The 27,991-nt window shown below is 38.7% G+C and overlaps 1 protein-coding gene across 1 annotated transcript in view; it reads left to right on the top strand.

Annotated features, from left to right (window-relative positions):
• Positions 1–8,861, top strand: part of cntn3a.2 (contactin 3a, tandem duplicate 2) — a gene marked incomplete at both ends in the record, with an annotated part of 52,210 nt that extends 43,349 nt beyond the window's left edge. The window contains 9 exons of the mRNA XM_079479036.1: positions 20–178; positions 549–698; positions 2,172–2,242; positions 2,527–2,761; positions 4,373–4,482; positions 4,869–5,055; positions 6,082–6,194; positions 6,523–6,688; positions 8,761–8,861. Coding sequence (XP_079335162.1) covers positions 20–178; positions 549–698; positions 2,172–2,242; positions 2,527–2,761; positions 4,373–4,482; positions 4,869–5,055; positions 6,082–6,194; positions 6,523–6,688; positions 8,761–8,861 — 1,292 coding nt within the window. The remainder of the gene's footprint in view (positions 1–19; positions 179–548; positions 699–2,171; positions 2,243–2,526; positions 2,762–4,372; positions 4,483–4,868; positions 5,056–6,081; positions 6,195–6,522; positions 6,689–8,760) is intronic.
• Between the last annotated feature and the right edge of the window lie 19,130 nt (positions 8,862–27,991).

Raw genomic sequence — 27,991 nt, 5'->3', positions numbered from 1 at the left:
AATTGTCTGATTGGATCAGGTCCCCCGGGAGCCCCAGATGGCGTAACGGTGGAAGAGATCACGGACAGCACGGCTCAGCTTTCATGGAGACCCGGCCAGGATAACGGCAGCCCCATCACAAGCTATATCATCCAGGCCAAGACGGCTTTCACTGTGGGCTGGCAGGCAGTGAACACGGGTAACAATACGGGATTACCTAAAGCTAGTCAAGCAGAACGCGGTTTGAGCGAGAGGCTAAAATTACCATTAGCAGGTGTCATCTCTTTTAAAAAGAAGCTTACTCTTGCTCTCAGTATATACTGTATATTTATGGAGCTCTAAGTGCTAACGCAGAAGGACTTCATCTGGAGCTCACCTGGCCATATGTAATGTGAATTCATTGAAACAACATCCCAACCAGAGATGAGATGTGTAAAATAGAGCGATTTTCCAATCGTGACATTCCAGGCTTACTGTAAACATTGGCTCAGGATGAGGCTTTTATTGTTGACTTTAGCGTGTAAGCCAGGTCATTTTGGTTAAGCCGTGGCTTTTCTGTTTGCTCTCAGTCCCGGAGGTGATTGACGGAAACACTCGGACAGCGACCGTGGTGGATCTGAACGCGTGGGTGGAATATGAGTTCCGAGTGCTGGCCAGAAACAGCGTCGGCGTGGGGGAGCCGAGTCCGGCTTCTCTTAAGACAAGGACCGAAGATGCAGGTGAGATGCTTTTGATTTAGCATCCATGTCTCTTTATGAAGATACCAAACCAGAAATATGTACACTAGAGCTGTCACAAAAGCAGATTTTTACATGAATTCAGGATAGCAAAATTATCACAATATTTAAAAAATATATATATATATTCAAATTGAATAATGCATTAATCATGATGAGAATTTTCTTTATGATTTAATAAAGAAATTAATAATGCTTTTAAGAATTTTTTATTTTATTTTAAAGACTGAAAGAAGTTTTTTTTGTGTTTTTCTATTATTGGCCAATGAATCACACTTCAAATATGAGTGTAGGGAAGCGGGGAGAGAATGGGTTATGAATAATTCATATATTCCTCAATATTATTATGTGTGTACTGTAGGAATAGCATTATATTGATAGTTTTTATAAACGTGATTAATGTCAATCGGTATTTTGGGACACCCTTAATGTACACAAAATTAAGAAAGACTAAAATTAATTTTTCATGCAAAATTTGTATTTAGTGTCACCTCTCTTGGCACTAAGCACAGCCTAACTTCTTATGAGAAACTTTCCTGAAGTCATTAGATTAAAAAGTACTGTTCAAGAGCCGGACTAGATCTCGGGTCTCCGGTACGGTGCCCATAGGGGCGGTTTAGTTGGACACAAACGAAACACTCCAGACAGTTCTCCAGGCAAAGTAGATTTATTTAAAAAAAGGTTTTTGCAAGAAAAATAATCCAACAAAAGTTATTTTTCGGACAGAGGCATTAAAAACAGTAGATGCAATGAAAAAAAAAAAAAACTTCACGTAAGAAAAGAAAACCAAACCAGAAACCTGTGTTCTGCACAGTTTTGTAGATCGACCAATCACTCTCTGTTTTGTTAATGCATGAGATTTATGGGCAATTTATCTATTATTGTTAATACCTTGTAATACTTTTTAACAGACATGCATGCCAAACTGTTGCATTCCACTAATTCCAACTCATTATTTGTAGTAGATCTGTTTTCTAGCCAGGCAAATTTGAGCAAATCCAGCTCTTTCAGTCTGATCCAAACCCTGTGTGTATTTTTTCCTATAAAGTCGGCCAAACATATTAGAGCTTGCCAGACTGGAAAAGTAATTTACATTGCATCAGAGGTCAGTGAACGGCTGCATAAAGCTGTGACTGCTGAAGTGTCCGTATTTCTCAAATGTCCCACGAAGTGATCCAGTTTTAGTGCATTTAGTGCTAAAGTGCCACTTTGTATATTATGGACTAAATTCTTATTTTGCATTATTGTGGAGAGACACTTGAACACGAAATTCACAGGCAAGAAAGCTGCCAGCAAAAGCCTTAAAAGCAGTTGCTAAGGGACTGCGCTTTGTTTCAGTCGATACTTAATATGAGGCTACGGATAAAAGAAACGGGGAAAACAGATGCAACTCGCCACTACATTCATGCATCTGCTGTTTGAAAAACATTCCCATTTTTCTCTTCCCGTACACAGTTCCCGACACGGCCCCCGCTGATGTCGGAGGTGGGGGCGGCTCCAAGTCAGAGTTAGTGATAACATGGGAGGTAAGTCATCTGTCTATATTATCACTCCCTCTGCGCGTGGTAATAGTTTGGGCTAATTAAATGGAATTGAATGGGAGGGGGTTTATTACGCAAGTCAAAGCCAAGCCTGTTTTCCATCTGGGCCCTTCACTCCCGTAGTGGCATTCAATTCAGATTCGGTTCCATATTAGGCTGTGACACTTTACAGGATCGGGAAAGGTTTTGGCATGGCACTGGGTGTCGACCCGAGGCTGAATCTGGTCTGTATGTTTTAATATCACTATAGTTTCGTGTTTCCCTCTTAGACTGTTCCTGAAGAACTTCAAAACGGAGACGGTTTCGGCTACATCATCGCCTTCCGGACACTGGGGGAGGTCAACTGGACGCACGCCGTCATCTCAGCGCCGGCACAGTCTCGCTACGTGTATCGGAATGAGAGCATTCCACCTTTCTGTCCATTTAATGTTAAAGTGGGTGCCTACAACACCAAAGGCCAGGGACCGTTCAGCCCTTTTACCATCGTGTTCTCAGCTGAGAATGGTGAGTTGGACAAACTGTCAAAGATTCAAATGAAATGTGTTTTGCGAAAATTTCTCAAAGCTACAGGTGACCTCCCACGGTTGCCCTTTCCTGTTCTTTTTAGATTGAACCTTGGCGTAATGTCTTTTGTACTTTTCAAGAGAGAAGCTTTTTCCGTTTTTTAGCAATTACAAAGCCAAGCACATACTGTAACAGCAGGTAATGTTGTGCATGTAAATGCCAAGCGTCCTCAGCATTTAATGTGGCAGTGTGGGAATGTTTAAGTTGACTTGAGGTGGGATTCTTTACTGTCAGTTTGATATTAGTTATTAGAGCATGGAGTGACAGGCGGACCGCGCTCTGTCAGTAAGTTACAGTATTAATTGAATTTCTCTACAGATAATCTTTCTCTGTGTCACTCAGCTAACACATTATAACAAAGGCCAGTCATTTAGAGTTTGAGATCAAGATGGTCTCACATCGCTCTTACACTGATTTGTCCACTGGAGACGAAGTTTGGTCGGAAGGAGTGCCAGTGACTCTTCTCATCTTTGTCTTGTCATCTTAAATCTCCTTTCATTTTCTCTTGTCTTTTCTGTTTCAGTCTTGTCTCAGTTTGTTTCCTCTTTTTCTCTTCTTGTCTTTGCATTTCTTCTCCCCTTTCCTCTCTTCTATTGTCTTCTTCTCTCATTCTCTCGTCTCTCTTTTCTTTTTTGTTCTCCTCTCTTTCCTATTGTCTCTTCTCTTTTGTTTTGCTTATATCTTTTCTTCACACCTCTTATCTATTTTCTCCTTTTATCTCATCTTTTTTCTCTTCTACTCTTCTCATTTTTCATCACTCACTTCTTGACTCCTCATTTATTTCTCATCTCTTCAACTTTTCTCAAATTTTCTTCTGCTTTTTTAATCTGATTTCTTGTCATCTAATCTCTCCCATTCTTTTTTATCCTTTCCTCTCCTCTTTTCTTTCTTTTTCTCGCTTCCCTTTCACCCCGCCTTTCTTCTGCTGTCTTTTCTCTTCTTCTTCTTTTTTTCCTCTTTTCTGCCCATTCTTTTTTCTTGGCCTCATGTCTCCTTCGTCCCTCCTTTTGTTCTGTTCTCTTATCCTTTCTTTTACTTTGTCCCTTCTCTTCTTTCTTTTTTCTCCTCACTTTTCGTTATCCCATTTCTTGTCATCTCTTCCCTCCCTTTCATCTCCTCTTTTCTTCCTTTTTCTCGCTTCCCCTTGTCTCCTCTCTCATTTTTTTTCGCCTACTGCCTTTTCTCTTCTTCCGTTCCCTTTTCTTGGCCTCTTTTCTCCTTACCTCATCCCTCCGTCTGTTCTCTTCTTATTTCCTCTCCTTTGTCCCTTCCCTTCTTTCGATTCTCTCTTTTCTTCCCCTTTTCCTATTTTCTCCACTCTACTTCTCTTCTCTATCCTTCTTTCTTCTCCCCTTTTGTCCTGTCTCTTCTTTTCTCATCTCTTTTTTTCACCTCTCTTCTCTTTTTCGCTCCACTTATTTTTTCTCCTCTTTTCCCCTTTCTCGTCCTTTCTCTCTTCTTTTCTAATATCACACGTTTTAGTCTTCTCTCTCTCTATTCTTTCTTATTGTCTGTAGTGATCTCTTTCTTGTGTTTTTTCTCTTTCGTCAGAGCCCAGTGCTGTTCCTGCTGGAGTGTGGGCCCGATGCATTTCTGCCACTGAAATTGAAGTGATGTGGCACATTCTCACCTCTTCCCCAGAAAGAGTGTTGGGCTACGAGGTGCGTCCCTTCTTCTAAATGGAAATGACTCTCTGTCCGGATTTGAAATGCACCGTGTGCTCCGTCGGTGCCTGTCATCTCCCACGCCGCACCTAAAGTTCCCTCTGTACCCATGGAAACGCTCCATTTGAAAATAAGAAAAGGGTGTCCTGTTCTCACCGTATGCATGGGAAGCCCTCGCTGCAGCATGGCAGAAATGGCTTCTCGTGATCCCTTTTAAGGACGTAGAGAACACATTATACATTCCTCTCCTAAACCCTGTCACCGTGTGTAAAAAAGTACTCCTGTTTAATGTTTCTCCTGCATTGAACATGATGGCAGCGTAGCGTTTTATCCCCGAGGCTTTAGAAACAGCATGTGCTTTCTCTCTTCATTGCTGAGATCAGGTGGTGTACTGGGAGGACGATACAAAACCAGAGACCATGGGCAAAGTCAGAGTGTCTGCCAATCAGAACAAGGTTAACATCAGTGGCCTGAGAGGATACACGCAGTATTTCCTGACAGTGAGTGCATTCAACACAGCGGGCACCGGCCCTATCTCACCCACCATCAACGTGACCACCAGAAAGTCCCGTGAGTATCCAGTGAAAAGAATCACTTTAAGCCCTGCCCTTAAAAGCTACAAGTTGCACTTTTATATTTTGCACTTAAATATTGCTTGAGACGAACCAATGGCAATGACATATTTTAAGATATGTCAGGGCCATTTATTTTCAGTTAAGACAGTTTAAACTTAATTTATAGTCTGGGAATAGTCTTAAACCTTGTCTGTGGAACCAGGCATAAATGTTCAGAACTGTCTTCTTATCTTACAGCTGTATATAGCTTATAATTACGAGTTACTCGTTTAGCTGTAGGTTGCGATTTCACCGGAGATTTGATCATTTGATAAGTAGGTAAATTGAGCTGTAATGTTACGTTTCAAACAGAGGTGGCGATAGAGAGACTAATGTTACAGAATGCAGCTTTAAAAATATAACCTTTTGCAGATATTCATTCATAGTCATTAATTGTCTTTCATTGTTGCTACATGCCGTAGCAGGTTTTTTCATATAGAAACAAACTTAAAGGAAGAGATGGAATGAGGGTGAGAAATTATGTCGGAATAAAAATTGTATTTCAGTCAAATGTTACTATAATTCTTCCACATTAATCAGACAACGCTTTACGGCAATACATATTGCTGTTATAGACTGTTTCAGTATTAACAACAACAACATTATAAGGCCCAAACTTAACTTCTGGTATACCTCTCCAAAGAATCAATAACTGTTGAGTAGTTTTAATTTCATTTGACACAATTAATATACTGTAAAATATTAATATCAATTCATATAAAATCAGTTGTTATATTATAACCAAACACAGCCCGGAAGTTAACTTCGGGCCAGCCGGGTGTGTCCGATGAAACCATCTATACAATAGGGAGTACTGTTACCCATCTTCTGAAAAACTGCAGCATCTACAGATCCATATCGTCGTTCTGAATCTGATCAGGATGTCTTTGACAAAAATACTCAGAAGGCAGCCGGACGGCTCTATTGGCTTTCTCTGTGAAGTTGGTCACTTGTTATTTACGAGTGCCGTTTTCCCTTTCAGCACCCGGGCAGCCACCTTTGAACGTGGAGTGGAACCTGATTGGCTCTAAGCTCGCCGTTCATTGGGAACCCGTCATTTCACTGGAAATGGAGTCAGAGGTTACTGGGTATCAGGTAAGTGCTTCCCAGCAATGTAATCTTCAACGCCAATCTATAGGGCATTATATTCTCATAATCCTATTAGTTTCTTCTGTTCCCTTGAGCATTAAGGAAAACATTGACATTAAAGTGCATATATTATTTCTCTTGTGTATTGCAAAATTACCCACCTTAGAGGAAACAGAAATTAAAAATAAAACGAATTTCCACCGCATCCGGAAAATAGATGCTACTGTGACTGTGGTCTCCTACCGTGTTTGATAATTAGATTTTATACACTGAAATAGCTCATGGTGAATATAGGTAAGTGGTTGTTAGCACTTTTCCCATTTGTTGTTTCCAGGTGTCTTACAGAAGAAACCGGCATAAAGAAATTAACACCATATCAACAAACCTGACCTCGGTGGAGCTCACCTTACCTGCAGATGATGATTACATCATTCAGATCCGAGCGCTGAGCGACGGGGGAGGTGGAACCCCCACTGAACCCATCAACATCCATAAGCTCAGTAAGATCTCACTTTTCTTAAGAAACATCATTAAAGGTGAAGCGTTTCATTTACACACCATATCACAGAATCACTTAGACGTAAAAGTCAAGACGTAACAAACGATGGTCAAAATAATTAAAAGCCCCACTCCTAACTAACGCCCATGGCAGATGCAGGTAGTGTTTGTTATGATTCATAATCATTATTTTAGATAATAAATGTTAATAACTAATGTTATTATAGTTAAAACTAAACTTCTTACACTAAAATTAATCTGTAAACTGAAATTCAGAAAACCTTTTCTGGTAAATGAAATCCAACAAAATATCTGTGGAAGTATTATTGTCTTATTATCCTTTTGAATGGTTATTTGATTTAAGCTTATTTAACATAATTTTAAGTTGAGTTACTAAAATCATTAACTGACCACACAACAAAAAATTACACTGAAATAGAAATAAAAATTAATTTATATTTAAATTCAAACTTTATAGCAACACAAAAAATTAACTAATAAATAAAATGACAAAAGCACATTACCAAATTGTTAAAAACTAAACTAAAAGTTACAACTAAAAATATAACAATTTAAAAAATATATATATAAGAGCTAATAAAACTACAATAAAACTGAAAACATAACTGCATGTAAGATATATAATATAATAATAATAATAATAAACAGTAATAAAATGCACCTTATATGGTTAATCTAAATAAAAAGCATTTATTTTTGCTCCTTTATTTTAACTTCTACCTCATTACACAATATCACATTTTGCTTGCATGTATCAACCCGCAAGAGAAGTGTATCCTGCCCTCCTATTCCGAGGGCCATGATGCAAAAGATAAATATTCGGCACAGAAGGGACATTAAACACACAGGCCTCTATAATAATAACAATGCGCAGTTGACCTCATAATGTTCTCCTCTCGTTCCCCCGAGCCGTCAGCGCAGGTGCAGTTTGCTGCACGGATGTTCCGTTACCGCATCCGGCAGAGTTTAATGCACCTCTCTAAATGAGTTCTCTGCGATTTGACGTGTCCTCCTTGTGCACCTTTTATTCTCCACTGGGCTAAGCAGTCTTATCTTTATTAACTAGCCCAAGCTCTCGCCATCTATCTCTGCCCGCTCGTCTTCGCTCCCCCGTGAATACAGCGTTACAGGCTGACGCAAATGTAAGGAAGCGTTTCTCTGTGGTTTATTATTCACATTTTTCATCCATTGGTCCGCAATGTCTGGCTTTCATTAAAAAGCAGCGACTTTCTTTCGACTGTTAATATCGGAAATTATCAGCAGGGCTGACAGCGAGGTTACACGTCCTCCTTTAGCTTTTATTCGTTATTTATTGGAGTAATTTAAGAGGAGGGAAAAGTGCTCATAGAGCGTCTTCTGGGAAGTTAGTGTAAAGACACTTGAAAAACTAAGATATGCTGTATATGAATCCTCCTTTAGCAGATATTTTGAGAAATGTTTAAGTGGTTTTGTGTCTACAGTGAAAGTCAATGGAGGCCAATGTTGTTTGGTCACCAAAATGTTCAAAATATATTTTTTGTGTTCTGCAGAAGAACAAGGTCATACAGGTTTGTAATCACATGAGGGTGACTAGATAGTGACAGAATTTTCATTTTTGGGTGAACTATCCCTTTAAGAGACGTTTTAACAACTGAGAACACCCTAGCAACCATCTAGCAATGCCCTAGCGCACAGCAACACTGTGCAAGTACTGACGCCCACCCCCAGCGTCATTGCAGAGAGAGGCGTACGGCCATACACCTCTACCAATTTCTTCAGAAAATATAGTTATTTATTAGAGCAATTTAAGCGGAAGAAAAAATAGATGCGTCTACCGGGAAGGTAAAGTAAACCCGCCCAAAGCACCAGGCTGTCCAGTGCAGTATGTTGATTTAGAGCCAAACGCTGATATTCAGTAACTGCGATAAAAACCACAGGGCTAATTTCATCCCTCAATTCCCAGCGATGCCTCTCTTTATTGCCGTTATGTTTCCTAGTTTATGCGTATTCATCAATCACAAGTTAATCTGTTCGAGAGGCCCCGGTGCCTTAAAATCTTGTTTCCTTATTTCAGGTATGAGCGTACGAGGTTCCAGAGCCTGGCGAGCCAATACCATACCCATCTCCCTGCTTTCCATTATCGCATTATCGACAGTGAGACCGGCTTTGTGTTAACAGGCTGAAGAATTGAACATTCCCCGACCGGTTTGATTGCCCGTGCTCTTCCTCGCTGTGGAATGATGGGAGAGAGGCACCGAAACACTTCTGAGGCAAGATTATTGATCCATCTCTCCATAGTTATCTGAGCCAATGTCTGGCGATCCACTTCAGGAGCGTGACAGGAAAACAACGGCGTCACTGCGGTCGGGTTTCGTGCGCATGTACAGTGTATCGTTGCTCCTTGCGAGCCATCCGAGACGCCAGCGAAGGTTTTTCGAAAGGAGGGATGACTCATGTAACTGCACAGAGATATCATCTCCACGGCCCCTCAAAACAAATGCCTTATTTCCATGTACATGCCAAAGTAGTTAGGATCCTTTTCAAGCTGTTTGTTGTGATTGTTTTGTCATTTTCACATCCTTAATACCGTTTCGCTTTTGCTTACTATTTAATTTACTTGTACGAATGTGCCTTATCTATGTTTTAGGCTGGTCGTTGTTTGCTTCAGGCACCACTTTGCAACTACAAGCCTACGAGTACTCATGAATGTGAGGAGGGTACGGATTTATTTGGTTTATGCTTTGCACAACTGTGTTAATAGCATGACACTTCAAATAGTTATTCTTGGAATCTGGACGTGCATAAATATGTATAACACATCACTGTTATGCACAGCCCTGGCGTCTGTTATTAGTGGATTATGAGTCATGAAAGAATAACACGAGGGAATACATTAGACTGTTAAGTCAATAGAACATGGTTAAAGTCGCCTTAGTTGAAATAGGCCTTGGAGAGCATCATAGCGGCTTTTATAAACAGATCCACACTTGTAAAACCTACAGGCAGTTCTACGGCTTTAGAATGAGAATATGGCCGGTTTTATGGTGCAAAATGACGTTTTTGCTTAGGGAGTGTGGGAAAAGTGTCCAGGTATTCAGGGGCATCGTTTGGGTACGGCAGGGGCTGATGGCTGCCATACCTTGGCTGTCTGGTCTGGTCATTTCAATGTAATATTTTATTGCAGGAGCATGGGGATCAAAAGTGCGAAAAATGTAGGTGGCTCCTCCCCCAGAAAAGAGGGTAAAAACAACGCGTTTTCGAATCCGCCGAACTCACACCTCTACATTTTCACATTACATATCAGATCTGCTTCCATTTGTTTTTAAACTATATGTTATCAATTATTTAAAGCGTGTTGTGCTTTGTAATTTATTATATGCGAGGAGGTCTTTTTACCTGTAGTTTTATTTAATATAAATACCCAGAAAATCTCAGTGTTTTTAGTCCGGCTTCAGTTAAGTGATCATTTCTGGATATTGTTTTTTCACTCCGCTGTTAACAACATCTATTACACAACAATCTATATGAACTCTAAAGTATAAACCCCAAAAAAGCACATTTTTTTATTCGTTTTATGTGGATTCTTTCCGACAGTGCATCGTATATGAGTTTGTGTTATTTTCTTTGCCCTTGAGTTATCTGCAGTATTACAACAGAGCAAACACAGACGTAGATATACGAGTGAGCGCTCTCCAAACTACAGTTTCAATACGCAAGAGTGTTGTATAGAAGTCTGCAGTATAGATTTAAGTGCATCCCTACTTGATATTCATCTTCAAAGGGAGCCTTGCAACTAGAAGTTGAATACAGCAAATATGTAATTCATCTTAAACATGAAATGCTGAAGGTTTTGCTAAAAGCTTTTCTTTTGTATTTTGCTGTGTATTATAAGAGTTTTTCCAAACATTAGTCTACGGACTGACTTCAGTAAGAACTAATGAATGAGAGAAGTAAGTAATGAATTGCGACCGCTGATATAAGTGTTTTGCATGTGTTGTCTGCATTATTTGGCTATAGTTCGCAAAAGTATGCTCAGTTTTTACCAATTTATTTTAATAATTTAATCATTTGGTAAATAACCAATCCCATAATCTTGAAAAATGTAAGCATACATCTCAAAGCGGGCAGTATAGCGTAACGTTAGTTTCATTGGGCACTTTTGGAATTAAGAGAAAAATATGTTTATCACATGCGCAAACGTATCGTGAACTCAGTTTATTTGTTGTATTTGTTGACCAAATAGCTGCGCATTCTGGACTGCGGCACAGATTCTAGGCCACTAACCAGATGCTCTGCAGGGTCTTTATCAGCTGAATCAGATGTGTTTAGGAAACTTTGTAGCAAAAATCTGCTTACCTAGTAGCATTCAAAAGTGGAGAATTGCTTTAGGAACAGGCGCCGTATTTGTACAGAGCACAGTACCAGTCATTAATTATAATACTTGTCACAATACTACAAAAACACACAGCCTAACTTTGCTGCCAAGAGAAAATAAATACAAACATGTAAATGGACAGTATTGCAGAATGAGAATGGCGGAAAAAATCTGAGCGTCATAACAGATGTCATTTTGTGTAGAATGATATGACTGATCCATGACGTAGAAACCATTAAACCAGCCTAATAAATGAAAGTGCACCCTACAGGGGCTTTCGAACGAATCTGAAAGGGAATAATGGGACACCATAGAGAAGACGAACAGCATGCAGAACTATGTGCAGACACTTTTTTTCTCCGTTTTTTCATGTTTCTTTTCACGACAGGGATGTTGTGACTATTTTCTGTCATATTCAGATCGCAGACGTGAGGTACGCCTAAAAGGCAACCACGCATTTGTAAGACGTTCCCTTACGCACATTAGAGAGGATACTAGGGCATTGTTCAAGGCCGCTGCACATTTGGCCTTGGTTTTGAATTGTAAGGTCAGATATATAAAAGCATCAAGTGAAAGTAAATGAAAACAGGCTCTCGTCAGGCCTCTTTCAGCGAGAAAAGTCGCACCATCCCCATAGACTCGCCGTACAATATAGATGTCACATCACACTCTGTTGAAGCTCTCGGTTGCTTTTGTGTTCAGGATGAAGGCTGCTGCATGATTTTGATTTAACCTTTGATAATGGCTGCTGACATTTAGGTGGCTGTTGGGACTTGTGTATTTCGTTCTTGACCGTCAGCCCATTTTTGTGGATATTCATATTTTCTCTGGAGATGCTACAGAGTCCTTCATCTGAGATCCTTAAGTGCTTATTATAAATGTAAAAAAAATGATTAAAACTAATTGGTTTATGTGAAAAACGTATGAAAAAAGTGTATTTTGTAAGTATTGTTTGGTTGTTTGAGTTTAATGACATCGACATTGTAATGGCTTTTTGTTTGGCTAAAAGGTCAAGTGTTCTGCAAACAAAAGATATATCAAAAGTAAAGAGCGTTTATGGCAACGCTGGTCAGAAATCGATTTGCAGAAAGGTAAACTAGTGAATTTTCTTTTTTTTATTGTTTTTCGGTTAAAATAATGACAAAATGAAGTCTAGCTTGTGTTTTAGTGTGTTGGATTAAAAAATCACCTCCATATGTTAATCACTTGTAAAAGCATTTGACCTTATGTTTTGATATTTCTGTATTAATACATAGCGTTTCATCTCCGTGAGATGATGTACTTGATCAGAATACCGTTTTCATATTGAAAAGAATTTGACTCACTGTGTATATTAAGCTGTGCATGTTTGATTGTTTAATGTGTGTACATTTTTCTAAAGCAAAATTTAATAAAATGACCTATTGGAGATTTACCTCCATAATGTGAAGAACCTTCGTCCAGAATTTGATTTATATTTCATCATACTGCATTGCATTAAATGGATTGCTCACTCGTGCATGTTTCGTGTGGAACACAACAGAAGATATTTCCAGAAATGGTTTTGTGTCTAGATACAAAGTCAAAAGTGTTGTTTAAACAACACCTGTGTACATCCAAATATCTTCTGTGAATGAGATACAGGTTTGAAATGACATGAGGATGAGTAAATGATGGAAAAATCATTTTAGGTACACTGTCTATTAAGCTCCATGAAAGCTGTGAGAACGGAGCATCATTAGAATATCCTGTGGTGTCACATTCGCGTCAATTTGCCCTAAAACTGCAGTTTAGTTACACGAGCGCTATAAGAGCGTATGAGACCCTGATGAGTGCACGTGCGCCTAATAATCACATGTCTTTTAGTGCATTTTCTATGGGAACTGTTTTCACCCAAATGATTTAACCCTGTTTGCCATTAACTGAAGTACCCATCAGATATTATTGAAATGACCATAACATGGCCCTTGCACCCTGTTTTTTTCCCGCGGCTATTGTTACGCTATTAAACCGCTAATATATGAGCTATTTGGGCTATTTACAATACTAATAGATTTCAGTGAAACTGCGCATATATATTTAACCAAAGCACAAACACTGACTTGATTTAAACAGCAGATTTTCTCTACAAAACACGAGGTGTTTCTAACTGTGCGGTCAGTGTCACTGTACAGTCGAACCTCTGAATAAAACTGAGGTGATTTCTGTGGCCTGTCTTGCAGTGTTTCTTACCAGCGTGCTGCTTTTGGGGAGGTTGTCTGATGCCATGTACCGAAGGAGTTACTGCAGTCTATTCAACATGACTTTTTATGTATCTAGGGGTGAACTATATTTTTGAGTTGTTTTTCCTCTCCGCACGCTCGCTTTGGCATTGATTCATTCCGTGCTTTGGTCGCTCCTGGAATTGCTCTCTTGGCTGTGTCCTGGCTCCCCTGTGATGAATGCTGTATGCTCCGTGCCCCGTCTATGATAAACTGTCCGTAGCGGACCCATAAATTGCTGTGTGGTCGAGTCCGAAACAGCTGTCACGGGGAAAACAAACAAACAAACTCCACCGTCATCCGCGGTGATACGCTCGCTCGCGTCGGCCAGAAAACGTGCCTGCCATTTTGGCCAATCTGTTCGTTTCTCATTTGCAGTGTAGTGAAACGAACACATTGAGAAATATATTGAACCCCTCGGTCCTATTTGACGCTAAATATAAAATGAAATGTTATTCTACGATAGGAGTTTAAAAAATGAGCTCGTTTATTATACATGATGCGTGTGTATTTTCATTACCCTCCATTTCCATCCAATTAATTCGTAAGAATGAGCTATGTGAGGAAAATGCCTTGAGGGTTTATTGAAGAGTCTCTCTAAATTTAACAATGACAGCGGCCTCTAGAACCGCGTGGCATTTAAGTAAATCTTTTGGATCAATATCTGCACCGAGTATTTTACAACCTCTTGGCTCAGGTGAAAATGATTTAAAGCGAGAAAGGCAGCGGAGCGCACAACCTTATTAGATCAAATTTGTCAATTAAAAGCATCTCCCGAGTCCTGATCTAAATGACCCGTGGCTTTCATATAGCCGTTGCCGTGCATATTCTTTCTTATGATGTCTGCATCACTTGGTAAATTCAACATTGTCATTTGTATATGTGAAACATCTGCAATTACCATGTGCCCACTGCAAAGCGCAATGCAGTGTGAGCTGATGCTTTTGTGTAAGGGTCCTCAAATAAAGGTGGGTTTCTTGTTGCTATTTGTCAGCTATTGTGCTGGCTATTCCAGCCTTAAGGATGTGACACTTTGAGTCTAAACTTGAAATATAAAGTCTGAGAGAATATATTTAGCAGTAGGCCAATATATTAAATCTTCAGTTTATATTTGACAAAACTCCTGACGACGGAAAAATGTCCGTCTTTGCGTGAGTTTTCTATTTAAAAAGGGAAATATGCGTTATGGCAAAAAGGACGCATGTTGTTCAGAGACAGTAGGCGTCATAGGATTTCTGTCATTTAAAATATACAAACAAGAAGCAATAATACCCGACATATAGACAATAGAAATTTAAATTTTCATGTGCACATTTATAAGGAATACGGTGAGTCATGGATGTGACAATTCACTTACCTGACAACGAAACATCATGCTTTAAAGTCAAGGTTGACATTTGCATGGAATTTTCTTATGAACAATACTGTGTAAACAGTCATTTGGCTATGAGTTAACATTAATAGGCCATGCAACAAATAAGGATATTTTAAAAGAAAGTTTAGTTAAAACAAACAATATTTTCTGCACCGATGAATCATGCCAATAAAAACTGAAATGCGCATTAAGAAAGTAAACAGGGTCGATTTTAACACATGCTGATGACTAAGTGATACCAAAGCAGTCTTGGGGAAAATGTATGCAACTAGCCATTGCAGCTCATGGGATGCTGAAGAAACAGGGCAAAAAATATATAGTTCATACCCCAGGAGAGTGCCGCGCATGGAGGAAAGAAAACCCCATGGGACCAGTATTAGACACGATTCTTAAAGCTAACAGACAGGATCTGCCAGAAAATAAATTACCGGAAAGAAAAAGGTTAGATCACTGTTATAATATCTCATAATACATTTGTTGTGTGGGTTTTCCTCATTCGCATTATAACCGAACCCTAAAAAGTAATCTCCCATTGGGGAATTTGAATATCAATGCTATGACAACACCTCAGCGAAAACACGTCCCAAGAAGATTGGAATCAAATCTAATTTCTGAAAGGATGCATCATTGATACAAATGTGAAAGTTTGAATGTTAAGTGTGTGGGATGCTGGTATGAGAAGAGCCCAAGAAGCATCGATTTTGACGAAGATAAATATCAGATATTGATGTACCGGGATCCTACAAGTAGAAATGTATTGCCGAAGAATTAAATGGACTCAAAGCACAAGGAAATACAGTTTGTATCTGTAGAGATGATTATTTTTGTTTCCTTGTTTTTGTCAAAGGATGACAGATTCAAAGCAAATGAGCACAGACACTTATCGATCTGTCAAAATGAAAGATAATCAAATAAAAGAATGTCGCTCATTTTCTCTTCTGAGAATCGATACATAAAATGATATTCTGATGCTCTTCAAAAATCGAACAACCTTCAACCCATTACATGACCTTCTGTATCTTTGCCTCGACCCTGCATTTTCTTTAAAAATCTGTACTATCGTCATTCACGTCCTGTTTTGTGCTCTTCTTTTGAGGAGCATTTCAGCTGTAATTCCACTGAACCACAAGAAGAAAATGCACCAACAAGCTAAAGCTGAAATGGAAGAGGTCATTGTGTTGTTTGGTTGGTGGAGACTCATGGCAAAGAAAGAGGCTCCATAATTTCATTTACTTCAGCCGTGATTCTTTATTATTGGCGTGTTGTCTAACATCCGTGTCCCCAGCCACACCAAAAGAGGATGATGCTTATTGCTTTTTGGAGTAGAATTCAATAAAGTGAGATTTGGATCGGAGGGAATGGTGACACGGAAGGACCTTGCAGGTCACGGACTAATGAATGTATCTCCTCTCATCTTGAGGGTTGTAAGTGCTTTAGCACCTTGTTATCTGCCTGCACAGTGAATGCTCATGGTTCAGACCTCCAATACCTCACCCGACTGCTTATCTTTATGTGGTTTTAAAAAAATCTAGATATGAATGTAAGGTTGGAATTTCTGGCTTTGAGAACTGACCCATTTCTGACTAATATTACTTCCCTTACAGGAATCTGTTATTTTATTAAGTATACTTGGTTCAAATATATTTGAAGTGTAGTTTTGGTATGCAAAATGCACTTAAAGGTGTATTATTCCAATTATTTCATTACTACTTGGCCCTGTATTGGCCCACTTTTTAGATATTTTAAGTAAACTTTAAATATACAATAGTTTACAATTTAGTTTTTCATTTGTACTGCAACTATACTACAAGTATACATTTTTAGTTTATGAAGGTACACTTTGAAGTATTCTCTCTATAAAGTACACTGTAAAAATGTATTTTACAGAAACATTTTTGTTTAGGAAAGTACACTTTAAAGTACCCTGTAAAAATACCCTGTCAAACACCCTGTAAAAAATATGTTATGGAATGTTACTGTTCATAAAATAAACTTCAAATTGCAGAATTGCAAACTACGGAAATAAACTTCAAATTTCCAAACTGTAAAATAACATGATTTCACAGACATTTTTTTAAGTTTTCGTTCGCTTGATAAAGTTTTATAAGTGAACGTATCATCATACTTAGTTTATATAGATTATTATTTGCATAGTATTTTACTTTGTTCCTATTTAGCTGTTTGTCTTAATACTTTTTGTCTTGAAATATATCAAACTGTACGGTAATTGGATCTGAAATATATCTTTATCAAAGATTGAGTAGGCCAAATATACTTGTCATTTTTGTCCGTATAAGTCAAATATAACTAAGTGTAAATATACTTCAATAGTATATTTCCAATAAGTACTGTACAAAAAGTATATTTCTGAGAAAGTACATAGACTAAGGCTGTTTCTCAATTCCAATAACGTTCCTGTGGAGATCGGTCTTGCGAGTCAACCTTGCAAGAAGTATCAGATGGAATGAATGACTTCTGGGACTTCGTACAGTGGGTTTGGTACATTAAAGTCTGCACTCGATGCATCCTTGATATCATGAACACATTCGGATACTTTCACACATTCTCTGTACTTTGACGGCTGATGATGAACGTTGAGAGAGAATACAAGGACAGGATATTGCTGATATTGAGAAACAGCCAAATAGTGTACATTCTTATTTTAAGTTTATAAGAAGAATACTAATAATGCAACTTAATGCATTAATGCATTAAAACAGGAAAGAAGAAGTCGGAGCCGATGGCCTTGTGGGCAATGTGACGCATTTGTGCTTCAGATGACCCGAGTTTGAGGCCCGGATCGAGGTCCTTACCCGACCCCACCCCTTCTCTCTCCTACTATGCTTCCTGTACTCTCAAAAAGGCCTCAAATGAAAAATCTAAAAAATGATGAGAACCCCAATCAAATTCTCATTACGTATTAAATTGTATCATGTTTAATCGTGTACTGTTTGGATTATAGAAATCCTACAGACAATTCTTCTGTCAAACAATAAAAAGCGATTGGCATTGTGAAGCACCTTTATTTTTCAGAGTCTACAACCTATAGAAGCTGAGCCAAATCTAGGAATGACAGCACCAGCCAAAACCACCTGCAGAGTAAAAACACACCTGCCATAATGCGGTGCAGACCACTCTGTAGGTTTGTTATACCACATGAACATGACTGGCAAAAGAAAAAACATTTTCTCCAGAAAATCCCCAAATCAAAAGTCCATGTACTATCCTATAATATTACAGTAGTTGAGATCTGTGTCCCTTCAAAAGAAAAAACAAATTGGTTGCCAAACACAACAGCTGAATGTGTGAAATATTTGCTTTCAGTAAGACCAGCAGAACCAAATACACACAAATGATTTGAGAATATCAATTATGAGGTGTTTTGTACAGTATCTTGTTTTGGGCAACACACCAAAGCCTTTCATTGCAACTGTTTTCATAATTAACAAATAAAGGTCAAACACATGAGGTTACACACATTTGAGATGAATTGCCCCCCAATTTTGTCAGAACGATGGAGGTTTTGCCTGTGACACTTTTTGAAAGCATCAGAAATGTGATTCACACCAGAACAAATGTGATAAATGACACTATGACTTTAAATTATGCCTGCGAGGCTGCTCTTCCTGTTTAAAAGTGGTATGGAGTATGTCATCTTTGCACTTATTTTCCTTCTGATACATCTATTCATTCTTTTCAAAGGTATTTGTGAGGATATTATTCAATCACAGCCGCCACAGAAATACTTTCTTCCGCAGAACGCAAAAGAAGATATTTTGAAGGAAATTGGTAACCGAATAGCACTGGACTCCATTCACTTCAATAGTATGGACACAAAACCAATGCAAGTGAATAGGGTGCAGTTCACAACATTCTTCAAAATATATTCTTTTGTGTTCTGCTGAAGGAAGAAAGCAATGCAGGTTTGAAATGACGAGAGGGTAAATAAATGATGACAGAATTTGTATTTTGGGGTGAACTAGGACTTCAAAAACCATTCTTACATTTCAAAGTATATCAAATCAATTTAGTATTTAAAATATTGACTTGCTGACATTCTTGTGTTCTTTATTCAATGTTGAACGTTTATTAAATGTTACATTTTTATTAAAGTGAGTCATATATTGCCATTGAATACAACCCACACACCGGATAGAGAAAGAAAGTATAGCTTTGGAATGACTTTGAGTAAGTACGTCTTCAGACAATTTCATTCTAAACTATTACATTAGTTTGTTTGAGTTGCCTGCTTGTCGCTTAACAACATTGGGTCAACCAATGGCGTGTGTTCAGGTCACCAATGGCAGATGGGGGAGAATTTAAAACTTGTTAGGAAACGCAACTCATACTGTCTGATACTGATAGCGGCTCAGGAACTACACTCTTCCCCTTAAAAGTGTTGGCAAGCAAAGCACTATTAAACCCTTTAGCTTTAGAGTAACATAACTATATTTAGATATCTGAAGCATCTTAACGGCAACAGTATGCTTAATTCCTGTAGCATGCTTAATTTGGCTTAATTCCAGTAGTACGCTTGTTTAACTCCAATTTATTTTCCAGATTCCTGTAGGCACGAGTCTCGACATCTGATGAGTTTTAGATTGCTGGCTGGCTATCTCACAGCGCAAGATGAATGCAGTACAAATTGTTGCGCTCTCCCAAAAACACGCTCGCACGGTGCCAAAAAAAACTCTCGAACCCAAATGTAGCGAGAGCGCTGGCACGCGTTCAGAGCGAACACAATCGGCAAGTAATGCACTAATGGCTACTCACTGTAAAAACAAAAGAAAGGAAAGTGGAAAGGTTGAGATGGGAAAATAGATCTCTCCTCCTCTTTCATCAAGTGCCTCACACGGATGTCGAGTCGCAGCTAATCCTGCTCTCTAGAAACTGGGGGAAGGGTAGATCAATGCACGAGACCCCCGATGCAATCAGAAACAAGCAGGTGCTGTGATCTGTGCTCTTTAAACACCACAGAGATGTTTATGATTACATTTTCTGACAGATGCTGTGACAACTCACTGCCTCAAACACGACGTCAATGCTATCCCACATGACATGAGACCCACGCAGTACCACGGAACATAAAAAATATTTATTCTCTCACCAATGCATCTTGAAAAACTACTCAAGCAATATATGGACCACAGATTGGTCCTGTCACTTTAAGAAAGTACTCCTAAATCTGTTATGTATATCAAAGATCTGCACAAACCATGAAAAGGCTACAGACAGAACCTTGGTGAGAAGGAGACAACAGTTGGTGCGATTATTTAGAAATAGAAGAAATACAAAATAACTATCAATTGCCCTTGGTCTGGAGCTCCCTGCAAGATTTCCCCAAGGGGTAAAGAAGATCATGGGAAAGGTTAAACATCAGCCCAGAACTTGGGACCACAGTTAGCAAGCAAACCATTGGTAACTCGCTGTACCTAAATACAACTGTCTGAAAGGCAGAGTGTGACTTCTCTGAAAATGCTAACTTTATCCTGCTAGCTTTGAAATCATACATTCCCGCCTCCCTGTAAACTACAGTCCAAAGTTTAATAAAGATATCTTTAGATTGCTTTCAGGATGTGAAAAGACTTTTTATCTGCATAACTAACAAAAATTTCTGGACAGGTTTCCCACTCCTGCCTTTGAGCTATAAATGAATTAGGCCCTACAACACGTTTGCTTGACATCAATGTCACCACCAACTCTTTCAGACTTTATAAAGACACTTCAGACTTTATACCATCTCCACCATCACCACCATCTCCCATGTCTTTATAAAGGCATTGGAGAGCTCACAACTAATATGCTCTCCCTATTATTCATAGACATTTACTCCGAAACTTTGAATCAAAGTCACTGAGTGCAGCTGTGACACGTCAGAGGGGAACTGGCCCTCCCGACTGAGACTGGTTTCTCCGAGGTTTTTTTCTCCATTTATTTATCATTTGAGTTTGGGGCTGTTTTGGCTTGTTCACCGGGAGACTGCTGATATTAGATTAGCTTAAAGGTCCGCTAAATTTTGTTAACATCTCTTTATTAGAATGATCTTGCTTGTTCTATAAACAACATGCACTGTACTGTGTTTTACATTTTCTGTGTTGTCTGTTGTTCTTATTTTCCCCCTGTAAAGTTGCTTTACACATTGTGAAGAGCGTTATATAGATAAAGTTTTGATAAGAATAAGAATTGTAATTGAATGTTCCCTGAAGAATTAATCTCCACCCACAATATCTTTGGCATTTGTGGCTGTGTTATTTTGTGTGAAGTTTCTTACTCGGCCTGTAGTCCCATATACTGTAGCCACTGCCCTTATCAAGACACAAAATAGCTTTAAAAAACCAAGTATGAAAAAAGAACCGGAATGCTAATGCGTCTCCAGGTTGTGGCCCAAAGAAAACATCATGACTGCAACTCTTTACAATGGGTTTTTGTCATTTATTTTGTAATGTGTAGTTTGTATTATGATGTCACTTCTTTTTACCCTACCTATTGTGTCCTTGGGCGAATTTCAAGGGATAATTCCTATGCCCTACTCCCTTCCAAGAGCAGAGATCTTGATGTTGGAAGTTTTGGATAAGCAAGTTATAACCACATATCAGACACACATCGAAGATGAGCACACTTTAATTATTGATTATGTTAGATTTAATCGCATTAAATGTTTATATGTGTTTGCAGCTTTATTATTGTAAATACTATAAATGTGCGGTAAAGCATGTGCAAATAATTTCTTTGTGAATTAGAACACAAAAGAAAGTATTTTGAGTTACGATAGTAACCAAACAACAATGGCTTCCATTGACTTCCATTAAATGGGGAAACAAAATAAGTGAGACATTTCTTAAAATATCTTCTTTTGTGTTCTTCGGAAAAAGCTTTTGAATAAAATAAGTGTAAATAAATGATGACATTTTTTTATTTTCCCTTGAACGACTCTATATTATAATGCAGTTTACACCGTCGTACACGTACAAATGATTTAAATTTGGCATCGTGTCGTACCACACTGATCCTTTGAGTGTATCAGCATTGTAACATTCCCAGCTTATCAGAGTCAATGTTCGGCCATTAAGATGTTTCTATTCATCCCTGCATGTCCTCGAGATAAGGAAACGAATTACTCTTGATTGGGGGCGTGTCATTAACGGAGGTCCTAGAACACATTATGGCTGAAACATATCTTAGCTGTGTGACCTGGTTGGAAACAGGCACAAATCCATATCCATATCTCTCTCTGTCTGAAGTTAACAGTGCACATACCCTCAGGGTCTCTGTTCGTAATGAAGAGCCACTCTTTATCTTTCAAATCAATGCTGAGACAAATTCAAATGCAGAGTGCGTGAACCTTCTCTTTTGCCTCATGATTGGAAAAACTCTCAGGTGTTTTCCTTAATCAGGATTTTGCTTTTATACGTAAATATTTTGTCTTTAATACATTTTGCTGGGATAATAAGGGATGGGATTGTTTCAGTAGCTCCTCACTACAGAACGCGAGATCCAGGGGGCAAGGTTGGATGGAGATCAAGTCTCCTCCTGTTGCATTGTGATTGGTCGACACTGGATCAATTCTCCTCCCACTGCGTCTTGGTTGGTCGACAGATTTCTGCAGCAGTTTTGCGATATACTTGTGTTGCTCAACAATTTCAACAACTGCATTGAGTCGTAACTTAAGATAAACTTGCTGAAGACAAACTTTATTTAATAAAGCATTTTTAATGACATATTTTACTAGATTTAGGGTAAGGTTTAGGCTAGGTTTAACATAACTGTGATCATCACTTACAGACATAGACTGAATTATAACTACACTGATAAGAGCAAACGTTGGCGACCACGAGTTGCAACTTAACTCTCCAAATATATAAGTATCCAACCTCGCCCCCTGGATCTTGTGTTTTGCAGTGAGGACCATCTTGATGGTTTGAACTAGAGAGATGGGTTCTAAGAATATTTCTCTGGAAAAATTCACACAAAATGTTGTAAAAAAAGATATATAAACAGTATATACATGTATGTATACATATACATATATATATATACTGAGTTTGGTTCCAAAATGAGATAACTTTTTGAAAAATGTGTCAAAAACTATGTTTTTTAATTGTGCATTCCAAAACATCATAATGTTGTTTGGCACAACATGAATCAGAGTTCCTAGAACTCCTTCAGCCACGATTTACTCATGTTAAAGCACTATAGGCTGTATTTACAAAATAATTTTATAAAAGTAATAAGGTACTTGAGGCTATTGCCTATGCCATTTTGTAGTATAAATAGTGTGAGTAGTGCGTTCACATTAAAAATTCTAAAAAAAAGAAGTGCACTTTAAGTACCCGGATGATGCACTTTTTCAACCAAAAATATGAAGTGTGGAACTGTGGACACTTAACGCACTCAACGATCGCAGTTTCGCTTACGTATCAGAAGGGAGGGCGGGGCTATCAGACGCTGCTCGAGCAAAACTCTCCTGCAGAGTGAAAACGCTTCAATCTGATGATGACTAAAGTAATGCTGTGCAAAACATATGAGACTACATTAAATGTACAATGTACAAGTTGATTTTTATTCACACGCATTGTGCCGTGCGTTTGACTTCATTTGCACTCGTCTGGGAAACCGATATACTTCCAGTTAGCATAAAACCGTTTAGTAATCCATTTGGGCCGATACTACTCTTCTAAAATTCATACACTTTTTTAATTGGGACACAGCTATTAGGTGAAGCGGTCATAGCTTTGCTTTATTCAAAGTCCGTTTACAGAAGTTATGCCACTCGGTGGCTACATTTGCAACTCCTCCCAGCAGCTATTTATGTCACTAGCATATTTCCAATCAATTATTAAACCTGACATGAACTGTTCCATAACTTTGGTTTAAGATTAAATTGCGGTAAAATCATCTTTTTCTGGCAGCCATATTGAGCATAGCACCCCCCCCCCCCCCCCCAATTCATTGTAATGCCAGTTGCACCCTGTTAATCTCTATTATCTTTGGCTTTATTGTGCATAAAACACAGTTATTAAACAACCAAAATCAAAGACTGGAACAAAAGGTTTTATAAGCAGTTATTGGTCATCTTTTTTTTCATTTGCTATAAAGCTTTCAGTCCAAAAGCAGCGAAATGTAGTTTGTACATTTTCAAATGTATTTTTCTCAGGATAAGATACAGTACAATACACAATCATAGACAGTTATGACTGTATCCTGATATTTCGAACAAAAAGTAAGAAATGTAACTAAAATTGAATTATCAGATTTATTTTCACAACATTAATTGAACAAAAAATGTTATAGGTATGTGACTGTCAACGGTATACTGTATTGTACTTTTGTTTACTGGTGGTAATGGCTTTAGATCGTCAAAATAACAAACCCTTAAAATAAAAAAATGCAATAAAACAATTAATTCAAGTCACTGAGTATACTTTCACACAAACATGTCATTTGCACTACCTTAAAACTACATTTATGATTTCAATTTTTTGTAAAGCTGACTTTATTACATAAAAGAATCCCATAAGAAATAAATCAAAGATATAAAGTGTGATTGATGTTTTGTAGCATCAGACAACGCATTACTCTGCCACCATAAAATGTAGATCTCACAAACGTTGTGTTCTCGTTCAGATAGGCTCTTCACTGTCAAGATACCATTGAAGAACAAAATTCATATTTTATGAACGCAATTCATCGCTTGCCCTTTGCAGAAGATAGTAATCATACTTGAGAAATGACCAGCATTCTAAAAGCAATGAATGTGCCTCAGATAGTGAGATAATCGTCTGGTGGTGGTCCAGCTACAGCAGGATGACTAAAATCGATCCTTGAGTCATATGTAATATATGGTTTCACATGCAACACTGATCCTCTGATTCCAAATAATAATAGACTCAGTAAATTCACAGGCCCGCATCCTGAAATCTCCTCAGGAAAACCTAAGGACAACCTCAAGTCTATGCTAAATTACTATTGATTCATTTATAGCTTTTGTCTGTTGATGCAGATGTTGGAACCCAATGAATAAATAAATACCTGAGCCGTGAGGCTACGTTTAAGCATTCAGGTTATTTTTAGGACATGCCACCAGTCTCTCTCTCTTTCTCTCTCAGTATGAGGTGTGATTTTCTAGCAGCGTGATGTGCCTGGTGGATTAAATCTGAGCTGAGCATCTTGTTCCACAAGTCTGTCACTTTATCACCGCGTTTCAAGTCTTTGTTCCAGATTTTTAGCTGGAGCAGTTAAAATGTACAATGAGAGGTGACAGTGGCTTTAGAGAAAGTAGCGTAGGGCAGCGACGGGAGAGGCTTTGAAACTCATTCAGTGCGTGTAACTCATCGCACAATTTACTCACCGTAAGCACTATTGTAGAAGCAGAAGCAAACCTACAGTAGGGGTGAAACAACACTCCCTATAAATAAAGGTGCTCAAGTTCTTCATAGCGATGCCATAGAAAAAACATTGTTGTTCCACATAGAATCATTTAGTCAAAGGTTCTTTGAAGAACCATCTCTTTCTTATATAATATAATCTGAAGAATTTTCACCACAACGAACCTTTTGTCAGATGTTAAAGGTTCTCTATGGAACCAAAAGAACCTCTAAATAGGCGCTTTCTGACCAGACAAGTTCAGGAACAAAGTTCTGGAATGAGTAAAGAGGGCTCTCGTTCAGGAACTAAGTTTTTCCTCAGGCCATTTCCCCAATCGCTTTCACACAAGCAAAAGCAACTATTTAGTTAAATAAGCTGTTCGACAGCAATGTCATTTAAGCGCTAAATAACCAAACAACAGAAGTTCAGCCAATCAGCTTTGCATCACGGTTCGTTCCTATCCTGCTGGATTAGACCCTGCCTCCAAACAAGTTCATGGTCAAAAGTTCAATAAAATCATGGTCATTTTAAAATATCAATATGGTTTTTTGTTTGTAAAGCAGATGTTGACCCAGAAATACTGGTGTGTATGTTACATCAAGCATATATGCTCATATGTTTTTCATAAACTTAAATTTTAACATGTAATTTTAATGCTTTTATTTTAAACAGCGTATTTAGCTTGCTAGAAGCTAACGCAGCTTTGGTTAGCTATACAACAACATATCCAGATAAGGCTTTGTGATCAGGCATTACACCTACCTACTAAATTGAGTCCTAAGGGGACACAATTCACACAGAGACCTAATTTGTCATGACACTGGCCGGTTCCTGCAGTGCGAACACAACAAAAAAGCGAGTACTTTCGGCAAGCCGTCCCATGATCGTTCCTGCGGTGCAAAAAACGGTTGAATGAGGTGTCACGCAAATTGCCCAGTCCGGTGTAACACAGGGTTCAGTCTTAGGGCCTCTGCTCTTCGCATTATACATGCTACTTCTAGGAGATATTATAGAGTGACACAGAGTTAGCTTTTACGGTTATGCTGATGATACACAACTTTATATTTCCTCGAAGCCTAATGAAACAGTAGTTCCATAGAATAATGGAATGCAAAGTGATATAAAAAAATTGGATGAGTAACAATTTTTTATCACTGAACTCTGCACAAACCAGAAGTGTTATTTATTGGACCGAAAACCGACAATAGTTAACAACCAAGAATACTGCTTAACTATTGAGAATTGTTCCATTAAACTCTCGTCGTCAGCAAAAAATCTTGCCATTTTATTCTATAGTAATCTGTCATTTGAGAGCGATGTTGCCAACGTCAGTAAAATTGTGTTTTTCCACCTTAAGAATATATCTAAACTACATCATATGCAATCACCATCAGATGCAAATAAATTAATTCATGCATTCATGATATCAAGACTAGATTACTGTAATGCACTATTAGGTGGTTGCCCTACAGGCTTATTACGAAAACTCCAACTGGTCTAAATTGCGGCAGCTCGAGTTTTTAAACGTACAAAAAAGTATGACCATATTATCCCGGTTCTGTCAACCTTGCACTGTTAACCTATAAAGCATTGCATTAACTTTAAAATATTGCGTATTAACTACAATATAAAGCCCTACATGGTTTAGCTCCTCAGTTCTTGATTGAACTTGTATTATAGTCGTTTGGTCAGCTGGTAATACCTACAATTTGAAAATCTCATATCTAGCGTCTAAACTTTGGAACTGTCATGATCGCGAGTGGTGAGACACGGACAGAGGACCCAGGTGCAGACAGCGGGTAAAGGGTTAACAGATATTTAACAAAATAACCACCCACGATCCTGCCACTAAACCAAGAGAAACATGATATGATGTAGCAGAATCATGACAGAAGCCCCTCCTTAAGGAGCGACCCTGTAGGGGAGCCCGTCGGTCTCGGCCCTGAGCGGGAACCTGGCATACTCGACCATGAAAGGGAGTCCCGCAGCCTCGACCCTGAAGGGGAACCGGGCGGCTTCGACTGCTGCCGCAACAATCCCTCTCTCTGCTGGGTCCTGTGATGGCTGGTACATTCTGTCATGATCACGGGTGGTGAGACACGGACGGAGGACCCAGGTGCAGACAGCTGGTAAGGGGTTAACAGATATTTAATAACAAAATGACAAAACAAACACCTACGAGGGGGTAACATAACAAGACACGGGATGGATTCAAAAACATGACAGGACTAACTACACTAAAACAAGACTAAAATTAAAATTTAAACACAAACTAGACTAACGAGGAACTCACCACACAACCACAATGCACCAGCACAAGACAGAAGACACAAGAGCATTAAATATTGGACCAAATCAAGAGGGGAACAGGTGAAGGGTAGATTCAATAAAAAGAAGAGATGAGAGGGCAGGAACAGAGACGAGAGCGGAGAGAGTGTATGGAAGGCCATAAGGGCCATAAATGCCTCTCTCCACACAAAATATGAGACTCTGTCATGACCCTGCCACTAAACCAAGAGAAACATGACATGATGCGGCAGAATCATGACAGGAACAGTCTCCCCCACACTCTCCGGGAGGCAGACACACTCTGTCAGTTTAAATCTATACTAAAGACGCATCTTTTTAATCTTGCATGTTCTATACTTCCATAATATAGATCAGGCCTGACCTGATGGTAAAGCGGAGAATGGGATGGGGCGACCTGACAAGAGCTGAGATGATAGAGCTGGATAAGTAGCCGGGGGGCTACTAGAATTTTTAAGTTTTATTTTCTAAAATTGCATATAGGAATTTATAGTCTATTTAATATTTGACCTGTGATTCTCTCTCCTTTATCTTAAATGTGCGTGTCTGTGTGTGCACGTCCGTCTGTGTGCGCAAATATGTGTGTGTCCAAGTGTGTTAATATGTGTGTATATTGTGTGTGTGGAGTGATTTGTATGTGGGT

Source organism: Barbatula barbatula (genome assembly GCF_947034865.1).
Source record: "Barbatula barbatula genome assembly, chromosome: 17".
Classification (NCBI taxonomy): Eukaryota; Metazoa; Chordata; class Actinopteri; order Cypriniformes; family Nemacheilidae; genus Barbatula; species Barbatula barbatula.
The sequence above is the reverse complement of the archived record's forward strand: the minus strand, read 5'-3'. Positions and strand labels throughout refer to the sequence as shown.